A 25,744-nucleotide genomic window follows, 5' to 3' on the forward strand; every position below is an offset into this window, starting at 1 on the left:
GTAGTATTTTTATTGCTAAATCCCATTGCAAAAAAATAATAATGCCTAGACGTTCCATTGTGGTGATCATAACCTAGGTTTAAGGCGCCATTGGGCAACTAGACTATATACCTGAGTTTCTATCACCGAACATTAACAACAAATACTGATTTAATAAACATATATCAGTACAATCCTGTCAGGGAACTGACATCAGAGCGAAAAGCGGAGGCAGGGCTCCAGAGCGATGCCGGAGAGGGAACCAGTCGGGGGGAAGGAATTCAGTGTGACACCAATAGAGAGGAGATGGAGGAATCGGTGTCAGGGCTCCAAGACCCTTCAACCTAAACCAGCGGAGAGAGCGCTGGCACGCCCTTGCCATCCCCTTACTTGCGCAGACACGTTCCGCGCAGGGAACATAGGCGGAGACTTGGGGTCAAGCAGCTTTTATGCTGGAAGAGATTCAAGAAACGCCCACTGGCAGATTCTGCAAGTGACTAACAGGTCACGGAGGGCGAGCTCTAACCCTGAACATGTTTGAGCAAACCACCTAATCGAAGTGGAGGCAGTTTACGCACGAGTAACCACACAATACCATTACAAATCCCAAATTTAATTATTTTATGTAAGCTGCTTTGGAGATCCATCTGGGCCACGAGGCAAGGTAGAAATATATAATGGAATAAAACAGGAAACCCCCTTGTGCAAAGGAGCTTTTATAGGGTCAAGGTTAGGAGTCCTGTAAAAGTGTTCCCTGATCTATTTTTAGGGTGCAAAGGGATCCCAATAATTAAGAGAAAGCCCGTCAGGGAAGCCGCAAGAGGATGTGACTCAACTCAATTTAGCACAGCAGCAGAGCAATAGCAACAGTGGCGTCTCAGTGCTTTTTTAAAAAAAAAAAAAAACTCTCAAGTCTTCCCACAAACATCCTACACACAGTCTATTTCGGTGTTCAAAATCTAGAACTTTTCCCTATACAGATTATTAAGAGTCATCCTAGCTTATATAAAACATTCATAGGAAGCCATTCAGATATTTGAGAACATCATTCATCTCTTCTGTAACACAGAGTTGGTCCAATGTCCATGCGACTGAATCACTGGTTGTACTAGACAAGCAATTTCCTCTTTTAAATGATAAATCCTCTTATTATTATTGTACGTGGTGGCGTATTTGCTACCTCTAGTTTCCCTTTACCTTCTGAAATAGCTTTTTTTTTTTAAAAAAAAAAAAAAAGGCATTGACCTTTTAACATTAAAACTGTCCTACGGAACTCATGTGATGACATGTGGTTTAAATAACCCATCTTTGGCTCGTTTATCCTTTTAATAGAACCCAAGTGACAAGCCGGATAAGTGATGAAACTCAGCTATTTTCAGCGTCAAAAGGAGATGGTGGCAGGGAGGAAAAGTTCAAATTTCCATATATCATACCAGCAAAAAAAAAGAAATCGGTACTCCTACACTTTGGGTATGGGCTGCTAGGTTTTTATATACAGACGTTGCTGTTCTGATCCTAAAATGATTTTTGTTTCTGCCAGAAGCACAACACAACACAAATCTCTAACAGATACAACGAATGAGCAGAATTTTAGACTGAAAACCAGTACAGTGGTACCTTGGTTCTCAAACGGCTTAGCTGTCGAACAAATCGGCTCCCGAATGCCGAAAACCCGGAAGCAAGTGTTCTGGTTTGTGAATGTTTTTCAGAAGCCGAACGTCTGACACGGCTTCCGCTTGAGTGCAGGAAGCTCCTGCAGCCAATCGGAAGCCGTGCCTTGGTTTTCAAACAGTTTCGGGAGTCGAATGGACTTTTGGAACGGATTAAGATCGAAAACCAAGGTATACGGTCCTCATAGGCTTCCATTCATTGTTACGAATACAAAAACGATACATGGCCTGTGTTTTGAAGCCCATATGTCATATTCAGAAGAAATACTGATGACAGAAGGAATTTTCCCTCCCCCAAGGTAAGGTCCTGGTGGTACAATCTGCAGAAGCCTAGGCTTGGTTGGCAATGGAGGATGAGACCAATGGACCAGTGCTAGTCAGCTTTTGGATTTCAGCAGCAGCTGCCAAAGCCATTGTCGGCTGAGCCATGCCAAGGCAAATCACTTGCATTTTGGCGACAGCAGCACACTCTGTTGTGTTAACAGTGGGAAGCAGAGACTCGCAGTGGAGTCTTCGAGTCACATGCCTGAGCACTGCTTTGTCACTGCTGTGCAGCGCCGAGACATGCCAAAACTCTCAGACGTGTCAACCAAGAAACACACAGAGGCCGTGCGCACACACAGGCAATGGGCACACAATACTATCCTGGCTAAGAGACAAAGACAGGCCCAGCAGTGTTAGAAACTCACAATATATAAGCTAGGTGACAAATAGCTCCTTTAACCAAAGGTTGCAGTCACCAAAATGGAATATCTAGTTACTATTTTGGGGCAAGACAGTGGTACCTCTGGTTATGTACTTAATTCGTTCCGGAGGTCCGTTCTTAACCTGAAACTGTTCTTAACCTGAAGCACCACTTTAGCTAATGGGGCCTCCTGCTGCTGCCTCGCCGCTGGAGCACGATTTCTGTTCTCATCCTGAAGCAAAGTTCTTAACCCGAGGTACTATTTCTGGGTTAGCGGAGTCTGTAACCTGAAGCGTATGTAACCTGAACCGTATGTAACCCAAGGTACCACTGTAAAGCCTTATTTTTCAAACGATGACTGTGGTTGAGTCTCAGTTAAACATCTGGCTAGTTCAGATGACAACACTGAACTAGGTGAGAGAACTTAAAAGAAGAAAGGTCACTGGAACCTGGGACACTCAATATATATTGACCAATTCCAGCCTCTTTCTCCGAATGGTGACTGCTCCTGGCTCAGGGTGCACAGAAAAGGCATTTTGCTTCCACAAATTTAGTCTGATTGTGTAGATAAAACATAACGGATAGAATTCTACAGGATGGGGTATTAAGTGTGTGAAATCAGTCCAGATCCAATGATCCCCAGATGGTGGAGATGTCAGGAGCCATCCTGGCAGCCGGGCATCTTCACTTGATTGCAAGTGGCCGACAGTCAGGTGAAAAATGCGCCTGGTGCCTGGCTAGTTTTGAACACTGAGGCTGAGGGTAACACAGTGAGCTTTTCAATAGATGTACTGTATTAGCTTGAATATAAGCCGCACCCACAAATAAGCCACAACTTTAACATTCAGCAGCTTGAAGGAGGCTTGGGAGCCGCGGACAGGATGGGCGCCATTACTGGGGGTTCCTGGGCTGCTTCGGGGGGGGGGGGGGAGCCACGCCACTTTGCCAGTGGCATAAGGTCTTGAATATAAGCCACACTTTAACTTTTCACGATCAGAATTGGGGGGGGGGGAGTGTGGCTTATATTCGGGCCAATATGGTACTCATGTTACGACCTTCCAATGTCAAGTTCCCGTCAAAGTTATTCCTTTGTAAGAGGACTTTAACATAAATCAGCGGCAAATGGTATGAGTGAGGGATGTTTTAGCTCAGGGGAAAAAAACCACACGGTACTACAAAGAAGCAACAGGCAATGTTAGCGTCGTCACAAATTTGGTATACGAAACGAAACTGGATAAAGACCCATGTCAGAACCGGCAATGCTTGATGCCCTCAGAATTTCAAGAAACAGAGCTCAGGCAGACAGACTCCTGCAAGTGCAACTTAAGTCCAGGAGAAACCCCAAGATCAGCACATGCTCAATAACAGATGCTATAGGGCTAGCATATCTGATCCTTGTGCTGGCAACCTGTGGTCAAGGTAACAAAGAATGTCAGAGGATGCGACTCAGAACATGGACCAAGCACCTAGCAGCCAGAGCACCTAACCATGGCTAACTATGCTCAGAGATTAGAGTCAAACCTTGGTTCCCGAACGTTTTGGAAGCCGAACAGACTTCTGGAACGGATTGCGTTCAACAACCGAGGTTGGACTGTACTCTCATGTTATTTTCCCATCGGGAAAGTAAACGGCGTTCCCATGCGCTGTTCTGGTTCGCCGGAAGCGGCTTATCGTGCTGGCCACATGACCCAGAAGCTGTCTGTGGACAAATGCCGGCTCCCTCGGCCAGTAAAGCGAAATGAACGCCGCAACTCCCGAGTCATCTACGACTGGACCTAACAGTCAGGGGTCCTTTTACCTTTTCATGTATGAATTGCTCGCTTTGATAACAAAGCGGCCAAATAAATGTACGCTGGTTTTGAGAAAATTCAGCTTTAAAAGGCAAGAGCCAGTCCACCACTCACAGTTTAAAGCTGGTGTCCAACCAAGTCAGCCGTAACTTAAGCCAGCTGTTTTCAACAGACCTGCTCTGAGTATACCATCTTCAAATGCAATCTCTAGGTTACAACTCACCTGTAAGCAAGTCCTACTGCAGTCAGCCAGGCTTACTCGCAAGTAGACATGCATAAGGTTTGCACATACCAGCTTCTAATTAGGCCACTCTTTCCACAACCGACGACATTTAGACTTTCTTCCAGGCCGATGCGAGGGCAGACATGGAATTTGAGAAGCTTTGTCTTCTTAGCAGAAGTACCTAGCCACTTCCTTACCCACAAAACCCCATAGCTCGTTTTCTTAGTAAAGGAATATGTGTTTCACTTCTTCCGCCTTCTTAGAAGCACGAACGTTCTTGCAGGCCTTTCTCAGGACAAATTTTATGAGCAAACCGCATTAGGAAAGCAGCCAGAAGGCTCTCAAGAGAGTTCGTGAGACAGAGAAATCTGAAGGTGTGGAGGCCTAGCTTATTTTCAAAACGTGCATCCACTTTGACAAGGGATTCCCACATCGTTTTTTATTTTACTTGCGTTCATCATATAGCAGCTGAATAGCAGCTTTGGGGGGGGGGGGTTAGTGTGTACACTCAGCACCAATACAAACCCTCACAGCTGCTTTTAGGCAAAGAAAAAGCTATCATGGTATCGTATTATAGATCTTACACATAGTTTGGCTCCAAGACAAATCATGTAAAAGGAGAAGGCTGGATGCTAACTAAGTGCTTATAACCAGGGCTGCAAACACCCTGGACCTTTAAAACACATTCAAAGCACATCCCCCACCTGCAAATAATTGTGGGACCTGTAGTTTAAGGGTGCTTAGACTTGTAGTTCTGTGACAGGTAAACTACAGCTCCCATAATTCTCCTTTTTTGGGGAGGGTGCTTTGAATGTGCTTTAAAGGTCTGGTGCGTACGCAGCCTAAGTTTCAACAAAATGCTTTTTCCTCCCTTAACCAGTGCAAATACTGTGAATATTGGGCAAATACTCAGAGTAGAATCAGTGAAAGAAATTTCAGTTACTCAGGTTTGCTGATTTCAATGGGCCCACTATGACTATGATTATCCGCATTGAGATCACATTGTTATGTCGGGCTTCATAAACATTGCTGCTGAAAATATGCAAGATAAAGAAATATTACAGAGTGCATCATTGACTCTGGGTGGGACTGGCATTCTGTCCTTCCTCATTCAGCCTCATTCAGAGTTGGCAAAACTTGAATTTTTCGCCTCCTTCCCACACACGTCGCTTGTCAAATATGCTCAGCAGATGGAAAATAAATGGAAGAGTTACTAGAATACACCTGCCACCCAACTCTGCTGCACACAGAAAGTCCTAAAATAAACATATTAGGGTGTTGTTGTTTTTCTTCCTTGCAACCAACACGCCTGCAAAGTGCCACGTGGCAGATAAGTGCCCCATATGTTGTTGTTTAGTCGTGTCCAATTCTTCGTGACCCCATGGACCAGAGCACGCCAGGCACTCCTGTCTTCCACTGCCTCCCGCAGTTTGGTCAAACTCATGCTGGTAGCTACAAGAACACTGTCCAACCATCTCGTCCTCTGTCATCCCCTTCTCCTTCTGCCCTCCATCTTTCCCAACATCAGGGTCTTTTCCAAGGAGTCTTCTCTTCTCATGAGGTGGCCAAAGTATTGGAGCCTCAGCTTCAGGATCTGTCCTTCCAGTGAGCACTCAGGGCTGATTTCCTTCAGAATGGAGAGGTTTGATCTTCTTGCAGTCCATGGGACTCTCAAGAGTCTCCTCCAGCACCATAATTCAAAAGCATCAATTCTTCGGCGATCAGCCTTCTTTATGGTCCAGCTCTCACTTCCATACATCACTACTGGGAAAACCATAGCTTCTACTATATGGACCTTTGTTGGCAAGGTGATGTCTCTACTTTTTAAGATGCTGTCTAGGTGCCCTATATACTGTGGCTTAATTCATCCAGGCTGCTGTCTACTACCCATCCTAGAAAGTTTGACATCTGTTAGTATTTTCAGCAGCGTAAGTTAGAACTAGATTTAACGGGGGGAGCAGAGAAATATTGGGGAAACTAAGAAGAGGCGAGAGGAAGTGGAATATAAAACAAACCAAGGAAGGCAAGGAAGGGAACCCCCTCAATGATTGTATTTTTGTTTTGTTTTTATTTGATTTTACAAATATAAATTTGCAACAAAACCAAGTACATATCCATATGGAGAGATTTCTCTGAATCGCAAGACTTCTCCTCATCCCTTCCATGGGTCCTATTGCGAACGTTTTCAACTGCATATTATTTCATACAGTGGTACCTCAGGTTACATATGCTTCAGGTTACATATGCTTCAGGTTACAGATTCCGCCTACCCAGAAACAGTGCTTCAGGTTAAGAACTTTGCTTCAGGATGAGAACAGAAATTGTGCTCCAGCGGTGAGGCAGCAGCAGGAGGCCCCATTAGCTAAAGTGGTGCTTCAGGTTAAGAACAGTTTCAGGTTAAGAACGGACCTCCGGAACGAATTAAGTACTTAACCCGAGGTACCACTGCACTCTATATTTTATATCTGTCCATATTATCCATAGTATTTATTATATTACAAGTGACATTAAAATACTGCTAATGTTTTCATCTGCTTACAGTGGTCTCCAAAATAAACTATAAATTTCCCCCCATTCTTTCTTGAAGTTTTTGTCTTCTTGGTCCCTGAGCTTTCCAGTCAGTTTTGCCATTTCGGCGCAGTCCAACAGCTTGGTTTGCCATTCCTCTCTGGCAGGGACTTTTTCTTCTTAATGACTGTAATTCTGAATGTAATAGAATATGTGATATGTAACTCTCCCTTTTCCTATTTTTCATTACTTTCGGGTTTTACTTCTGTTGAAATGTATCAGAAAAGAAAGTTTAGCATCTACGTGTGGGGAGGGGGAAATCACTGGTGCTTGTTAGCTTCAAGATCAGACAGCTACCCACTCTTGCCTGTAGGAAGGTAGACAAGCTGTGCTTGGAGCATGCAAATGAACCAGAATCAAGTTAGTGCCATTCTCCTCCTGCCTGGTCAAGGCTGACTTCTACCAGCTGGGCCCTTCGCCAGTTGAGGTAATCGATGTGTCCCCTCAGGGAAGGCAGGGCGCCAGATGGATGCTAATCTGCAGTCATTTGGAACCTACTCAAAACTCGATGCCAATTCCCCCGTCAGTTATCAATCTATTTCTCTTTTCTGGGGAAGATTTTCAAGCAGGTGGTCATTCCGCAGCTCCAGGCACCAGTTAGGCCAATACTGTCCCTCTGGTGGCAGACATTCTTGGCGTTCAACCAGATATCCATCCATTGATCCAGCTGGTCCTATAAGGTCATCCTACAGTCTTTGCGGGTGGCGCTGTGGGTAAAAGCCTCAGCGCCTAGGACTTGCCGATCGAAAGGTTGGCGGTTCGAATCCCCGCGGCGGGGTGCGCTCCCGCTGCTTGGTCCCAGCGCCTTCCAACCTAGCAGTTCGAAAGCACCTCCGGGTGCAAGTAGATAAATAGGGACCGCTTACCAGCAGGAAGGTAAACGGCGTTTCCGTGTGCGGCTCTGGCTCTGGCTCTGGCTCTGGCCAGAGCAGCGATGTCACGCTGGCCACGTGACCCGGAAGTGTCTCCGGACAGCGCTGGCCCCCGGCCTCTTGAGTGAGATGGGCGCACAAGCCCAGAGTCTGTCAAGACTGGCCCGTACGGGCAGGGGTACCTTTACCTTTACAGTCTTTGCTAATAGGGACATGGGTGGCGCTGTGGTCTAAACCACTGAGCCTCCTGGGCTTGCCGATCGGAAGGTCAGCGGTTCAAATACCTGCGATGGGGTAGTTTGCAATTGGCGCAGGCGCCCCGGAAACAATAGCCATCAGCCGCATCAGACGTTCGGCTTCTGAAAAACGTTCAAAAACCGGAACACTTACTGCCAGGTTTACAGTGTTTCGGTTCCAAGTTGTTTGAGTACCAAGGCATTTGAGAACCAAGGTACCACTGTACTAGATACAGTGGTACCTCGGGTTAAGTACTTAATTCGTTCCGGAGGTCTGTTCTTAACCTGAAGCACCACTTTAGCTAATGGGGCCTCCCTCTGCTGCCGCGCTGCCGGAGCATGATTTCTGTTCTCAACCTGAAGCAAAGTTCTTAACCTGAAGCACCATTTCTGGGTTAGCGGAGTCTGTAACCTGAAGCGTATGTAACCCGAGGTACCACTGTACACTCAAATGATCCTACATACCGGGAGACAAACATATAGCACCAATAAATTCAATGCAGTCGTTCCTCCCCCCGCCACACACACACACCCGTCAAATCTCAAAAGAGGTACATCACTGGCATGGATCATAAGGCAGCTAAGCTATAAAACAGTAAAACAGCAGTTATTTATTCCAGACGGTGTAAAAAATTAATGGATTAAAAGCACAGGATGCAAACCCACTATGAAAAGAGTGTTTAGAAAATGAAAAGAAAGAGGCTCTTATAACAATGGGGTGGGATAATAAGAGGAACAAAATAATTTTGGCCAGACCAGTCATGCAAAAGCAATTTTGCACGGGACAAAATTAAAGAAAGCAGAACACAAACTCTGGCAGATTCCATGATGCACGACTATGATCACTGGTCTATAGAAAGAAAAAAAAGGCCAAGGAAATCAAAGGGTCTCACTCCCAATTAAACCTGTTTGGGATGCACTGCACATCTATGTTACACTTTCTAAATCATTTTAGTTTGCATTTATCACTGTTCTGATCCACTGGATTTTAATTGCAGGCATTTAAATGCATGTTGTCATTCATTCTTTTAAAACTGCGTGATGGGGGGGGGGAGTGGGAGAGAGAGATGGATTCCATAAATACAAGTATTGCTCTGCCCCTAAATTGCCTGCACATAATTCTGGCATGGGCTCTCTCACTCACAGCATTAACACAGGGTAATGGAATGCAAGTAGCTTTCTTCACTGGTGCCATTCAGAACCGTTTCCAAAGGAATTTTATCTAGCAGCATTCATTTGCAGGCAGTACATAACAGCACTAAAAGCACGCTTTTAGACTATTGAAAAATGTCCATCATTAGTCAACAGGAAAAAAAAATAAAACAAGCAGCCTAACCAAAAAAAAAAAAAAAAAAAAGCTAAATGGATGCTCTTGTGGCTATGGGACCTGAAGCTCAGTTATATGAGCTGCTCTTTGTGTTCTTCCACACACAGAGTTTCAGACCTTGTGGCTACAAAAAACGAAAGTGAGCAACCGAAGAGCTTACATAGGAAGGAGACAGTGGCTGCACATTAAGCAAGGTCACACCAATGCTACCCTTTGGATCCACGGCTTTGGTGCTGAAGCTTCTTCTGCAGAATCCCTCTAATAGTCCCCCAAATGCAGTGGTACCTTGGTTATCAAACACCTTGGTTCTCAAACGCCTTGGTTCCCAAACGCCAAAAACCAGGAAGTAAGTGTTCCGGTTTTCGAACGTTTTTCGGAAGCCGAACGTCCGATGCGGCTGATGGCAATTGTTTCTGGGGCACCTGTACCAATCAAAGCCTGCTCCTTGGTTTTCAAACATTTCGGAAGTCAAACGGACTTGCGGAACGGATTAAGTTTGGTGTGCTTTTTTTGCTATTTGTTTTATGTTTTTGAGGCTTTTCCTGTCAATTTGTTATTGTGATTCAAAGGCCTCGTTAGATAGCAAAATTCATGTTAGATTGCTGTTTCAGGGTTGTTTTTAAAAGTTTGTAATGGAATAACCATTTTGCATTACTTTCCATGGGAAAGTGCGCCTTGGTTTTGGAACGCTTTGGTTTGGGAACAGACTTCCAGAACGGATTAAGTTTGAGCACTAAGGTACCACTGTACAAATCCCCCGAATATGAACACTTGTATGCACAAGTGTTAAAATGATTATGTGTGTATATAGGAAGGACCCTGAGGGTAATCTAGTCCAAACTCCTGCAATGAAAGAATCTCAACTAGATTATTGACGACAGATGGCCATCCAACCTCTGCTTAAAAACCTCCAAGAAAGCAGAGCCCACAACCTTCCAGGGGAGACTATTCCACTGCTGAACAGCTCTTACTGTCAGACAATTTTTCCGTATGTTTAGTCGGAATCTCTTTTCTTGAAACTTGAAGCCACTGATTCCAGACTGAAACACACACGTTAATTTCCTGGATGCCAAGATCCAAGTCTGGGGCAAGTACTCTGGTGAGAGAACTGCAGCGGTGGTTTGAAGTCACAAAACATGGAAATACAGTGGTACCTCTGGTTGCAAAAGGGATCCGTTCCAGAGGCCCATTCACAACCTGAAAAGAACGCAACCCACATCTGTGCACGCCAGGGTCGTGATTTGCCGCTTCTGCGCCTGCGCGTGACGTCATTTTGCGCGTCTGCGCATGCATGAGCGGCGAAACCCGGAAGTAACCCTTTCCTGTACTTCTGGGTCGCTGAGGGATGCAACCTGAAAACGCACAACCTGTACGCTACAGCAGCAGCAAGAATACTCATTGCAAAGCATTGGAAGACACAAGACCTACCCACCTTGGAAGAATGGCAGATGCAAGTAATGGACTACATGGAATTGGCGGAAATGACTGGCAGAATCCGAGACCAGGGAGAAGAGTTTGTAGAAGAAGATTGGAAGAAATTTAAAATCTATCTACAGAAACACTGTAAAATTATTGAATGTTAATGACGTTGGAATGAAACGAAGTGGTTCTAGTAATAAGGCAAAATAAGAATATGCAAGAATGAATATGTGAGGATAAACAATTAAGGGTAAATTAGGAGGGTATGAATTTGCTGAACAAATTTTTAAATGGAATACAAAAAAGGGAGGTGTGAGGAAGTCATGAAAATAAGTAAATGAGTGGTAAGATATTAGAAAGAGGGATTTTTCTTTTTTCTTTTTATGTTAAATTCTGGTTTTGGTATGTTTCTTGTGTTTTTTGTTTACTGTTTTGTAACTCTTTTCTTGTTAAAAATTTAATAAATATTATTTAAAAAAGAAAAAAAGAAAACGCGCAACCTGAAGCAAACATAACATGAGGTATGACTGTGTAGGCCGTAAGACCTTCAAAGTATACCTTTTCAAGTTATTTCCAAAGTTCTCCTCTTTTAATCAAGAAGAAGAAGAAGAAGAAGAAGAAGAAGAAGACTCGTTTAACTGACATGTCTGCTCCACCCCTCAACCCAGAAAGTCAGTGGCTAGAGTCACATACAACAGCGTCTATGATGTGAGCAAAGGCTTGAGGCAGCAGAAGCTTAGTAGCAAAAGCTCTACTCATCTGGCAGGCCGCCTTGCACACAGCATTCGAGAGAACAACACAACTGCATTCAGTCTTGCCTCACGCGCCCTTTGCGGCCTTCTCATCTAAGGGGGAAAGATATAGGCAGCAGCTCAGCTATGCAAATGCAGCTGTGACGCCCAGTTTCACTGTGACACCCAGTTGCAACAAGCTGTGCCCCTGGGGTGACACATCTTTTCAGGAGATACAACAGCTAGTAGCTGAAGCAGAAGAAATAGCCAAGGGACTGGAGGGCAGAGAAGAGACCCTGGAAATCACCCCACTTCACAACTGGAAGCAAAGGGCCCTTGCGCCTGCCATTGCTAGGAGACGACTCCGTGCTGCGATTTTAGTTATTTAATTAACGAATTTTCATACGGGCCTTCACCCAAAGATCTCGGGGTGGGTGACAGTCTAAAAATGCAAAATTAAAGCGCTAAGCAAGAACAGAAACAAAAGAAACCCATAACCCACACACACAAACAGTTTCAGAAAAGATGGACAGCCATTTTTACAGAGTTGTGAATGGTTCCAGGGAATCTTTGATCGGCATGCCATTTATAATCCCCCAATCATACTGTATCTCAGACTTAAAAGTGTCGCGTTGCACCCAATTCTTGCTTTCTACAGTGGACCTTAAGGGGACGCGGGTGGTGCTGTGGTCTAAACCACTGAGCCTAGGGCTTGCCGATCAGAAGATTGGCGGTTTGAACCCCCATGTCGGGGTGAGCTCCCGTTGCTCGGCCCCAGCTCCTGCCAACCTAGCAGTTCGAAAGCACGTCAAAGTGCAAGTAGATAAATAGGTACCACTTTGGCGGGAAGGTAAATAGGCGTTTCCATGCACTGCTCTGGTTTTGCCAGAAGCGGTTTAGTCATGCTGGCCCCGTGACCCGGAAAAACTGTCTGCAGAAGTGGACAAACACCGACTCCCTCAGCCTGTAATGCGAGATGAGCGCCGCAACCCCAGAGCCACTTGCGACTGGACTTAGCTGTCAGGGGTCCCTTTACCTTTACCGTGGACCCTTGTGTAGTCATGGACCTCCTAGGCAAACTAAGGCATGGGGGCTGGATCCGGCCGAATCGCATTCTAAATCTGGCCCACCAACAGTCCGGGAATCAGTGTGTTTTTACATGAGTAGACTGTGTCCTTTTATTCAAAATGCATCTCTGGGTTATTTGTGGGGCATAGGAATTTGTTCTTTTTTCTTTTTCCCCCCAAAAATATAGTCCGGCCCCCCACAAGGTCTGAGGGACAGTCAGCCCCCTGCTGGAAAAGTTTGCTGACCCCTGTCCCAGATCTTTTCCACTCTCTTCCGGATCTGCTGGCTAAGCTATAGAGTAGCTTCTATGGCTTCATACATTTCTGAAACATTTTTGGCACAAAAGGTATTGACCCTATTTCCCTGCACTGGCTCTCCGCTTTCAAAAACGCCACGTTCTTATTGATTCTGGAATGGAACCAGTAGACTGAGTAGTATCATTCCTAAGTATTCTCATGACACTTGTGTCCCAGCTGTTGGCAATGGCATTGACAATGACTTGAATTTATTATGACTAAATATTGGTTCTGCTGCTCTAGAGTGGGTGGATGGATGGATGCATGGATAGACAGACAGACAGATAGATGATAGATAGAAAGATAGAAAGATAGATAGATAGATATAGATGATAGATAGACACACACACACACACACACACACACACACACCATTTAATTACTATACTTCATGTGATGATTGGTGTGGCCAATCTTCCACAGATTTAGTATCAGAGAAGGAGCTCTCGGCTACACCCAACCTCACCTCAAACAACCCTTGCCAGCTTGTTTGCAGTCAGCCATCAGTCACCAAGCACTGAGTAATAGTGACAGGCAGGTGTAAAGGAGCTGCATGTGAACCTTCCATATCAACAAGCAGTCGTGAAAAGGCTGCAGGGAACAAGCCATTTTCAGAACGTCGCTACTTCTTTCAGGAGACAAAAGGGCACAAGTGAAGGAGTGTGTTTATTCTATGGGACACACAACCTGGTGCCTTCTGAATTCCATCATCTCTTGACCCACTGGCCATGCTGGCGTGGACCAATGGGTGTTGTAGTCCAACGCATCTGAAGGGCTCCAGGTTGCCTACTATAAAGATTCAACCAAAGAGTTGAAGGACTCCCACATTATAACAGAATGTGTGGCACATCTCATAGGCCTGCAAAATTTACAGTCTTATCAAGATGAATACAGCCCCTGTAAATAAACCTTCAATCTCATCACACGCCTAAGGGGATTGTCAAGAACCTGGAAGGCACGGAAACATGGCTGGCAGGCTGGATTTGGCTTGATCCTTCGCAAAGCACATAGGTTTTGGGCACAAGATTATTTGCAACAAGAGAAATTAAGCATCAGCCTGGAGGTTCTTGGGATGTGCCACCACCCTCAGATTATGTCAAGATGGAAGTGTGGTGGTACAATATAGTGCATTAGCAATTGCTAATTCTCTCTTGAAGATCTTACAGCATGACAAGGAAAGGCAAAGGGCCTGATCCCTCCCTCTCCCATCCACCTGCCTGGCCCTGTGCTAGCCGTAAGCTCTCAATCCCAGTTCATTAGGTTCATTAAAGGGACCCCTGACCATTAGGTCCAGTCGTGGCTGACTCTGGGGTTGCAGCGCTCATCTCGCTTTATTGGCCGAGGGAGCTGGCATACAGCTTCCAGGTCGTGTGGCCAGCATGACTAAGCCGCTTCTGGCGAACCAGAGCAGCGCACGGAAACGCCGTTTTACCTTCCCGCCAGAGCGGTACCTATTTATCTACTTGCACTTTGACGTGCTTTCGAACTGCTAGGTTGGCAGGAGCAGGGACTGAGCAACAGGAGCTCACCCCGTCGTGGGGATTCGAACCGCCGACCTTCTGATCGGCAAGTCCTAGGCTCTGTGGTTTAACCCACAGCGCCACCCGCGTCCCTTAAAGCAGTACAAAAGAACTGCCCAGTGATAGTGTGGGGTGGGCGGCAAATTTTCCAGCGCTGTGTTTTTCCCATGAACATTTTTGCATTGCTTAAGTTCATCGGTAACAAATGGATGTCGGCTGCAAATACAGTATTAGACAAGCTTGGTGGTCGCAAAGATTTTTAGCTTTGCTTACTCGGTACAAGTAAAACGTAACGAACAACGTCAGAGAGCTCTCCGAGGCACCATAACAACATCCTATGCAATCTGCCCTCATTTCCAGAAAACCAACATCGCTGGGGAGGCCAAAGCCATTTACTTCTTGGGAACGCTCCATTTGACAGATATTAAGGACCCTGCACCAAATCAGCCTTTGTGAGAAACAGACAGAACCCCACAAAACTGTGCTCTTATTCTCACTTGGGGTTTTTGCGTTGTGTTTTTATTTTGCAGGTGCAGGAGCACAGTATGACCTGGTATAAATAAGACAGTTTTTATACTCATCCCTCGAGAACAGCACTGTCTACTCTGACTAAAACCAGCTCTCCAGAATCTCAGGCAGAGATTCTTCTCCATTGCCTGCCACTTTGTACACACACATGCTTGCAACACACACTGTGGCCCTTCAGAGAAAGAACCTATAGGGTGGTTGTCTAGCAGAGCAGGGTTGTGTGAACACTTAAATAAGAGTGGGGAGAAAATCTCACTCCAAAGACAATGCAATCTGTTAAAATGCTGCTTCTCCAAGTTGACATCTTCTTCCACTGCACCCGGTCACATTGTGTATCTCCTGGTTCAGCTAAGTCAACATTTTATCTCCACCAAGCTATTACATAAGTGTCCATTTCCCCTTGACTCCAGAAAAGAACACAGGCTCCAAAGAAAAAGCTCAAAGGAATCCAGCAGCGGCAGGGGACTCACATGATCGCAACGTGTGAAATGAAGGATTAGGGAAAACAAGACCAGCAAGATTTAATACACAGCTTTCCAAACCGGCTTCCCCCCCATCAGGGATACTTCCTTCCCCCCCCCCAGCTTTTTGTACAGCACTGCAATTTTGAAACTAACACTGGACTAACCATGGGTAGAGAACCTGCAAGTCATGGGTAGGCAAATTAAGGCCCGGGGGCCGGATCTGGCCCAATCGCCTTCTCAATCTGGCCCGTGGACAGCATGTTTTTGCATGAGTAGAATGTGTATTTTTATTTAAAATGCATCTCTGGGTTGTTTGTGGGGCACAGGAATTCGTTCATTTTTTCCCCTTCAAAATATAGTCCGGCCCCCCACAAGGTCTGAGGGACAGTGGACCAGCCCCCTGCTGAAAAAGTTTGCTGACCCCTGCTGCAAGTCTTCTGTATGCGTTCATATTCCAATTCCCATCAGTCCCAGCCAGCAAGGTTAGAGAAGTTAAAGAGCTGTGATCCTACAAGGTCTGAACACAACTTCCCCATCCCTGTCCCTCGCTACAGTGCCACAGGTCCTAGAATTGTCACCAATGTGTAGAAAGCACCATTTCAGCCCTAAACCCTGGCAGGCTGGGCAAAATTAAGCCTTTCTCAAACTTGGGTACCCAGGTGTTGTTGGACTACTACTCCCATCATCCCTAGCTACCAGGGCCAGTGCTCATGGATGATGGGAGTTGTAGTCCCAAAAAAATCTCTGAAGAGCCAAGTTTGAGAAAGGCTGAATTAGGCAAGCTCATGGTGCTGCAAGGAGTGTATCTGCTCATCATGCTGGGAGTTGACCAGGAAAATAAATACAGTGGTGCCCCGCAAGACGAATGCCTCGCAAGACGAAAAACCCGCTAGACGAAAGGGTTTTCCGTTTTTGAGGCGCTTCGCAAGACGAATTTCCCTATGGGCTTGCTTCGCAAGACGAAAACGTCTTGCGAGTCTTGCGTTTTTTTTTAGGCCCCCCCCCCTTTTTCTAAGCCGCTAAGCCGCTAATAGCCGCTTAGCCGCTAATAGCCGCTAATAGCGCTAATCCGCTAAGAGGGTTGCTTCGCAAGACGAAAAAACCACTAGACGAAGAGACTCGCGGAACGGATTCTTTTCGTCTTGCGAGGCACCACTGTGCGTCCCTCCAACTTTAATTGAGCAAAAGACTACAGGCAAGTATGGCAATTATTTAAAGCTTCTAGATTAATCTAGCTGCTAGGGCCTGTGTCTCACTTGCTGTGATTCTTTGCTTGACCACCAGGCAAGAGCAGAGGAGTCTCTATTTAAAATTGACCGTGTGAATGCAAAGGAGTCTATCCTGTCTTTTAACAGATAGACAGAAGGTCTGTTCACTCTTATGGGAAAAAAACTCTGAACATACAACAAAAACTTTCCAACTTTGAGGCTGAAGAATGTAGGAACTCAGTTTCAACCCAACAAGTCTGCTAGGAACTCTATCAGCAATCCACTCAGAACTTTTTCTTTAGATCATGGCAGAGTATGGAACTGTGTTTTAGAAGAACTTTGTGCAGACAGTGTTTGTGATGGAAATCCTATCCACTGTGTGAACTTAATGGAGATCTGTTAAGAGTGCTCTACTGCACAAGAAGACACTTTTAAAAAACACAATTAACCGCAAAAGGGCATTACAAAGAACCTCATCCACCAAAGGTTCAAGCAAAATCCTCTCCAGCAGTGCACACACACACACAAATAAATTGTTCGGTCTGTAATCATGTGACTACATCTGGCAAGAGGGATCAAGCAGCTCAAGCTTGCTAATAACTGTGAATTATGTGTGACGTTAGTATTCCACTCTTCCTCCAATAAGGCTGAAAGATCACAAACACCTTGTGAAGTAGGGAAAGCAAACTAGCAGTGGTTCTGCCCAAGGCCAATGAACAGCCTCCATTCATGCATGCACCCAGAATCCTTCCAGCTATCAGGGGATACAAGGGAGAATAGGAGGGATCACTTACCTACAAAAGGCATTTACAACTTTGATATCCAGCTCACGGGACACTGTTCTCTTAAGTCACTGGCTCATAGGCGAGATTTTGCCACCACGTACAAGCTGTGGCAAAAAAGTCCCCTTGCTAGTAATGCGGAGAGTGACGATGTCACACCCCATTGGGGAAACAAAGCAAAGCAAAATGCAACTTTTAATGAAAGGGCACTCCGGCCTTTCGTGTTGCATGGGGAGCAGAGGAGAAGACAGGCAGGGATCAGACCCTTCCACCAGGAGCCAAATCGAAATAAACCAAAGCGCCACTGACCACAGCACGCCTTCCCTGACACAGATTGAATCTCTCCAGCAAGTAAACAATTCCCATGCAACCCACAAGAGCGTCCTCCCTCATCTTATTCCCTGGAGCAAAATTCAAAATAACCCCACATCTCCCACCAGCCCTTTACACACACACACACACACACACACACACACTTAACCCTTCCTATTCCAGAAGAGCACAACCTTATTAACCACATGGCAAAGCAAGGGGGAAAAATATCACAGAAGAGAGGGGGGAGACAGCTGAGAGGCACAAAATATGGACAAAAGGCATTATTATTATTATTATTAATACCCCACCTATCTGGTTGGGTTTCCCCAGCCACTCTGGGCAGCTTACAGCACATAAGAACCACTAAAAGGAGAAGAAATGGCATTCCCTCCTGAAAACTGTACCATCTCTCTGGACAAGATATTGCCCATCATTCCTACAGGGGTTCAGGAATGTAATTATTTTTAAAGAGGATGTTGGGGAGGCGGAAACTCAGCCATAGGAAAGGCATAAGCGACAATAGTAACAAGGCAAAGAGAAGACTATATGGCTGGGGAGAGGTCAAAGGAGAAGGAAAACAGAAAAGCGGTTCCCAGGGAACCGATGAAGCTCCTTGCTTCCGACAAGACGAAAGAGGATTCAATCCTCTGGAAAAAACGAGGCTTTTTTTTTTAGATGGTTAGGAACGGGGTCTCCCCTCCCCAACCTTAATAATGGAGGAAATGGAAGAAAAAGGGAGCGTAGCAGCGGATTAGAAAGGCTTAGCCGAGAGCCGTGCGTAAAACCAGGGGGTGGGGATTGTTCCTTGAGCCGACCTAAGGAACTTGGGGAGACCCACAGAGCGAGGGAGGCGATCCCAAGACAGATGTGGGGCTAAGAGTCAGTCGGAGGGGGAAGGAGGGGGGTCTCACACTAACAGGCTCGGTTTGGGGGGGCATTAAAATGTGGGCCTTTCCAAAACTGCCACGGTGCGCATTGGCGCTTAGGGAACAAAAGGGGTTGGGGGTACCAAACAAGGGGGCTCCTTTGGGGTCGGGAAATATTATGGGGTGGATGAGGAAGGGGCTGCAGGGTCCTTCCCACATCAGGAGGAGGCAAAAAAAAAAAAACACAACACAACCCAGAGAGACGGGGGTGGGATTGGCGGGCGAAAGTGGGAAACAGGAGCGCTTTGTTCCTTACCCGGCGCGCAATTCGGACCAAACTTTCATTCACGCTGCAGCTCCGCGCTCTCGGCTCCGGCTCCGCTTCTCCGGCTCCCGCTGCGCCACGGACCCCTCGGCGGGGACAGCAGCAGCAGCAGGTGCCCGCCCGCCTCGCCTCCTGCTCCGGCCGCCAGGCCCGCCGCCGCCGCCGTGCCAAGGCCGTGCCGTGCGCCCTGCGCAGCCGCCGCTGCCGTCACCGCTCGCCCCCTTCCTTCCAGCGCTCGCAGCGGCAGCAGCAGCATCCTCGGCGCGCAAAGGGGGCCGGCCGGCCCGCCCGCGCGCCGCTCCGCCTCCTCCCGGCTGATTGGCGAGGCCGCGCGCCTCCGCTGCGCGCCGCCCGGAGGAGGAGCTCGCCCAACGCGCGCACACGCGCGCGCGCTCCAAGGGACTTGGCGGGAAGGGAGCGGCGGGGGTCGGTTGCTGCCCCATGCGCGTGGGCGGGTGGGGGGAGGCGAGGGCTGCCCCCCCATTAAAGGAACCCCAGCCTGTTAGTTGCATGAGTTCTTGATCCATTAATTAAACGACTGTTAAGGGACGGGTAAGGGACGCAGGTGGCGCTGTGGGTTAAAGCCTCAGCGCCTAGGGCTTGCCGATCGAAAGGTCGGCGGTTCGAATCCCTGCGGCGGGGTGCGCTCCCGCTGCTCGGTCCCAGTGCCTGCCAACCTAGCAGTTCGAAAGCACCTCCGGGTGCAAGTAGATAAATAGGGACCGCTTACCAGCGGGAAGGTAAACGGCGTTTCCGTGTGCGGCTCTGGCTCTGGCTCTGGCCAGAGCAGCGATGTCACGCTGGCCACGTGACTCGGAAGTGTCTCCGGACAGCGCTGGCCCCTGGCCTCTTAAGTGAGATGGGCGCACAACCCCAGAGTCTGGCAAGACTGGCCCGTACGGGCAGGGGTACCTTTACCTTTACCTTTAAGGGACGGGTAGGACCATAAAGAAGGCTGATCGCCGAAGAATTGATGCTTTTGAATTCTGGTGCTGGAGGAGACTCTTGAGAGTCCCATGGACTGCAAGAAGATCAAACCTCTCCATTCTGAAGGAAATCAGCCCTGAGTGCTCACTGGAAGGACAGATCCTGAAGCTGAGGCTCCAAGACTTTGGCCACCTCATGAGAAGAGAAGACTCCCTGGAGAAGACCCTGATGTTGGGAAAGATGGAGGGCACAAGGAGAAGGGGGCGACAGAGGACGAGATGGTTGGATAGTGTTTTCGAGGTTACCAGCATGAGTCTGACCAAGCTGCGGGGGGCAGTGGAGGACAGGAGTGCCTGGCGTTCTCTGGTCCATGGGGTCACGAAGAGTCGGACACGACTAAACGACTAAACAACAACAACAACAAAGGACCATGCATAGGAGCTAGGGGTCTTCGCCCCCCCATATAAAATATTTGAGGGGGCTGCCTCCCCTAAACTTGATGGGCGTTGCCGTGCAATGCGGCGCGTGATCGATTGTGCAGGGCGGAGCTTACCTGGACATCCCCCCCCCAACCGGGGCGGGATTTACCTGGACACCCCTCCCCCCCATATTGTATTCAAATTGGCACCCCTGGTAGCGTGGGCAGGGCCCCGCCCTAAATGAAGTAACTGATTCGGTCTGATCTGCAGTAATTTGTAAAAATCGATTAAAAATAATTGGCAAAAATGAATAAGTAAACCAAGTGACTAAAAAAGTAGAAATAATCGGAATACTGTATGTGAAATGCTTTCACCGATTTTTCTGAGCACGAGGTCAAAAGAAAGTAATTTGAAATAGCTGTTGTTGAGACAGTTCCTTCCAAATCAGCTAGGCAGAGCCAGGGTGGATCTACACACGGGGGAAATGTAATAAGTCAGATACAGTATTAGATGCTTATAACAAAAGGGAAAAAATCCCCATGGAAAATCACATTTTAAAATTTCCTGCTCTCTGGTGCCATCTTGTGTTGCCTGCTTATAGCACATTCAAATTGCTGTTTCTTTACTATTGTAGCTGAGTCCCCAGACAAAGGGTTGATGACAGGTGTGTGTCCTCCCCCCCCCCCCTAAATTCTGGCTACACCCATGGGTAGTACCTGTGGTGGGGGACACGTCCTGCTAATGGGCTCACCCTGGAGCAAAAGACAGGCCAGCACAGGACTTTTAATTTGGCCGCCGTATCGACCCAACTAAAAGTACTCATGGTGTATCAAGAAAAAAAAAATGCAAGCCAACTGTCCCCCTGCAGCCTCAGTCCCAGGGCCATGTGGCTCTCCCAGCCTTTGTATGTGGCCCTTGGAATCCTCTCCAGGCCATGCCCCTAAGTGGTTCTGCCAATAACGCCTCTTCTTGTCTAGATGGAAGACAGGAATGTGAATGTAGAAACTAGCCTACTATGGAGTGTTAGGGGACAGGTACTGTCTCTGAGTAGGACATGTCATGCTCCTTCTGGAGTAGTTTGTCCTCCTTTGGTCCCTACCCTGCACACTCAGCTCTCACCTGTGGTTCCTAATAATAATAATAATAATAATTTTTATTTATACCCCGCCCTCCCCAGCCAGAGACTGGCTCAGGGCGGCTAGCACCAGTAAAATTACAGTAAAAACATAAGGGGGGGATTTAAAATACAGGTTAAAATGCAATTTAAAATGCAGCCTCATTTTAAAAGTAGCCCATAGATCAACCATAAGGGGAGGGAAACATAAGGGTCAGACTGAATCCAAATCAAAGGCCAGGCGGAACAGCTCTGTCTTGCAGGCCCTGCGGAAAGATGTCAAGCCCCGCAGGGCCCTAGTTTCTTGTGACAGAGCGTTCCACCAAGTCGGGGCCAGCACTAAAAAGGCCCTGGCCCTAGTTGAGACCAATCTAACCACCTTGTGACTTGGGACCTCCAAAATGTTGTCATTTGTGGACCTTAAGGTCCTCCGCTGGGCATACCAGGAGAGGCGGTCCCGTAGATACGTGGGTCCTAGGCCGCATAGGGTTTTAAAGGTCAAAACCAGCACCTTAAACCTGACCTTGTACTCCACCGGGAGCCAGCGCAGTTGGTAAAGCACTGGATGAATGTGATCCTGCGGCAAGGACCCCATAAGGAGCCTTGCCGCGGCATTCTGCACCCTCTGGAGTTTCTGGGTCAGCTTCAAGGGCAGCCCTGCGTAGAGCGAGTTGCAATAATCAAGCCTGGAGGTGACCGTCGCAGGGATCACTGTGGCCAGATCAGGGCGAGAAAAGTAAGGGACCAGCTGCTAGAAGCTGTCAGCATGCGGCAGCAACCACAATCCCGGGAATGGTTTTAACTGGCTGCAAAGATGGGCTCTGGTGGATTGAGTGGACAAGACCAATAGTGCGTCCAACGGTCAAGAGGGACTTTTCTGCAAATGGGGCTCGTCAACCTGGGAAGGTAGCCCATCTGGAGGAAGGAAAACTCTGAACCTAAATGTCTGCTGCCTTGCGAAATAACTTCGGGAGAAGGAAAGGTTAAGGAGGAAACTCTGCACAAATCCAGAGTGGAGTCCCTAAGACAGTTGGGTAGTGCCTTGTGGGCCTTATTCTGGCAACTTCTGCAGCCAAGCTGGCGCCAAACGTATTGCTTTCCTTCAGACCACATTAGTGAGGCCAAGAGGGGGGTCTTGTTGTCTGGGCAGCCCAGGAGCTCCATACAAGGTCACTCAAGTGCTGGTTTGAGTTCACCCCAGAAGGCGCACTCCATTGTCTCTCCAGACAGATGGATGCCAAGTGGGTGGGGCAGCCCAAGTGGATGGATGCCAAGTGGGTGGGGCAGCCCTTTAGTTTCGGATGGCAGCAGGTATCATCTTAGAAGAAATCTTTCTGCAGGGGAGTACATGAGCTTTTCAAAGGTTTGCCGTCCGATTAAATGGGAAGTGCATCTTCCGAATTCAGCAGGGCTTTAGCCATTAATGCACATATTAGACTCCCAGTTGTCCTAGGACCATAGTCCTCAAGCATGATTGATGGAGAGTGTTATTTCGGGGGGGGGGAATGGGGCAGATTGAGAACACCTCCATTTGTAGATCCTAGCCATCGCTTTCCTTCAAAGCCACCTCAGCCCAGGTATGTGAAAGTGAACTACCAAAAAGTTCTGCTTACCAGAAAAAGGGCAACAGCAAGCAAACGATAAATCATTTTATTATTCCAAGTGTGGAGAATGAAAATTATTAACAGGCAGGGGGTGCTGGCATGTCGAGGTTTGCAGAAACCAGCGATTATGTTTTCCTATTCTGCCCTGGAGAGGCATAAAGTGTTCCAGGTGTGTGACCTCTAAATACAGATTATTTTGCTTAGTCATGAAAGAGCAGCAAAACCACATGATACATCATTTGCATTTTCTGGATGTGAAAATAAATGATTTATGGATAGGGAGGGCATGTGTTCTTTGAGAAAGTTTATTTTATCTAATGCAGGAATGTGGAACCTGTGGCTGACAGAAGTTGCTGGACTCCAACTCCCATTAGCCCCAGCCAGCATGGCCTTGTCTCATGCAAGGGGCAGCGAATTCCAAGAGCAGGCGCCGGGAAAAATCACGTTGCGGGTGAAACCGTGAAGCCAGCCGATGCCCCTACATAGCTCCATCCTTATTTCAGACATCGTGATATATCACGATGTTTAGCTGGTGATATAGCATGATGATGAAAACCAGATATTGCCCAAAACAGCCATCAACTCTTAGGATGAATTCTGTTCCCTCAAGCAAGTTATCTGCCCTTGCTTTCAGATGACAAAGGAAGTCGTATGAAATATATATGCTGCGCTGTGCTTTTATGTGAATTCAAAACCCATTGTCCTTTATCTTTTATCCTGAGGTTGCCTACAGGTATATGCTAACAACATCTAACCATCTTGCTGGTCCCACTGAGAGAGAACATGCTGTCCCCGCTAGCAGCGGAGAACTGGAAAGCTGACTGCATAAAACCATCATCCCCCAAAGACTTCCCAATGGGCTCCCAACATAGCTCCTAAAACTTCCACCCCACCACCAAAGAACTATTTCCCACCTCCGCTACTCAGCCAAGATTCTCCTCTTATTAATCCCCTCTTGTGCCTAAAGTCAAGACACAAACAGAAGGATGAATGAGCCCGTCAAATAGATAATTGGGGGGGGGGCGCACCTGTTGCTGTTCTCCCTTCGCTTGCATCTTGGCTCCTACGGGAACTGCCCAACATCTTCAGAGATGGAGGGAAGCACACTGTGGCCTTTGCCACTGACCCGAGGACCAAGGGTCAGCCAGAGATGGCACCTCCTACCTCCCAGAAATAGCATCACGGCAAGGGGAAGACCGACCTGGCCCCATCCATCGGCCATGCGAGGAGCAACGGCTTCGCTTCCCGTGCCAGAAAGAACACTCGGCTCCAACTGTCAGTTGTCCCTGCCAGAAGCAGGAGGCAGGGAGAGAGATAATCTGGCCCCATCCCACCAGCCAAAGGAGAAAAAGGCACCAGCAAGGGGAGATCACCCAGGAGTAGAGGTCAATATATATAAATCAAGACTTCATACCAGCTTAAAGAACTAATTCCCCCCCCCCCCGTCTGCCTTTCCCTTCTACCCCTTTCCGCTTTTGTCTCTTTCAGTCTTATTCTCTCTCTCTTTTATTTATCTCTTATATAAATGCATCTATAATAGATGCGAACAATAATTGTCTGGAAAGCGGCATAAAACATGCTAAATAAATAAATGAGAATGAGTTGATTGGGGCAGGGGAGCCAAAGCTGTTCCAAATGTTGTTTTAAAATACTGTATATGCCTCCCCCCCAAAAAATGAGTTGCCAACTAGAAATGCCCCAGTCCAGCTCAAGTTTGTTGTTGTTGTTTGGTCGTCTCCGACTCTTTCTGAGTAAATCTACAAGCCTGTACTTACTTCTAAGTGGACATAAGCTTGCCCTGTTAATGCGACTAACTAACTGGATCCAGAGCCCTGCATTCTATACTGCATATTTATTTGATGTTCTATATTGCATTGGATGGCACAGTGTTCAACTGATCATACACAGACAAGCTCAATTCAGTCTAAATCCCGGTCACGCATTTGCCGCTTGTTAAAATACGCTGCATTTCTCCTCTCTAGCACATGCTGCTTAGGCATAGACAATATATTTCATTTTAACCTGCAAAATGTTTAGCTAACAGCTCAGTCCCACACATGCCTACTCGGAAGCAATGAGTTCAGTGGGGCTGACTCCCAGGTTACTTTGATTGCAGCCTGAATTTGAGAAAACAATAAGCCATACCTCATTATTGTGTTAGATTTAGCCTCTGGTCCTGCTTGTTATCTGAAGTGATGTATCCTTCTGTCCCTATGCAGGAAGTGGTCCTGTCATCTTTATATTTCTGCTTTCTCGTGGCAGTGGGGATTTCCCGTCCCCACCCACCCACCACCACCGTGACGCTGACTCAAAATGTTCCCGTCCTCGGGAACGCTGTCGGCTTTCATAACACATTGTGTCCTTTGCTCACATAAAATCCTTGCGTAGTAACTTCATAAGGCAGTTATGAATTAAGCGGCAGTAAGGGAGTGAGGGCAAGCATTGATTCTAGCAGGCTCTGAGCTACTCAACTGGGGAAGAACAAACACAGAGAGGGAACGTTGGGAACGCCACCTGTCACTTACAAATATGTTTTCCTTCGGTCTCCATTTGCTGTTAGTAAAGCTCACGTTTCTTAAACTGGCAAATCAGCTTATTTGGACGGTCTGGATCTTCACTCCAATGTTTCAGCGGCTGTTTTCCTCCCTCCGATTTGTTTCTCATATGTCACAGAAGCTGTCCCCCTTGTAGAAAGAGCTTACTAATGTCCCTTGTGCATTTCCCACACCCTTTCCCTTTGTTCCCAGGGTCTGACATGCAGAGAAATGACAGCTTATTTGCCTAACAGCGCATTACATCTATTTTTTA

General features: G+C 47.1%; 1 protein-coding gene across 6 annotated transcripts in view; it reads right to left on the reverse strand.

Annotated features, from left to right (window-relative positions):
* The window catches only part of GRAMD4 (GRAM domain containing 4), a 109,110-nt gene extending 84,010 nt beyond the window's left edge, over positions 1–25,100 (reverse strand). For 2 of the 6 annotated variants that reach the window (XM_079994222.1, XM_079994221.1), the window contains exon 1: positions 18,864–19,021. In XM_079994222.1, the coding sequence (XP_079850348.1) occupies positions 18,864–18,892 (29 nt within the window). In that variant the 5' untranslated portion in view covers positions 18,893–19,021. Of the gene's footprint in view, positions 1–18,863; positions 19,022–23,964; positions 24,282–25,081 lie in introns of those variants that run through there. The other 4 variants (XM_079994223.1, XM_079994219.1, XM_079994220.1 and 1 more) reach the window with 4 other exon arrangements.
* Positions 25,101–25,744: the final 644 nt, after the last annotated feature.

This window comes from Podarcis cretensis (genome assembly GCF_951804945.1).
Source record: "Podarcis cretensis genome assembly, chromosome: 10".
NCBI lineage: Eukaryota > Metazoa > Chordata > Lepidosauria > Squamata > Lacertidae > Podarcis > Podarcis cretensis.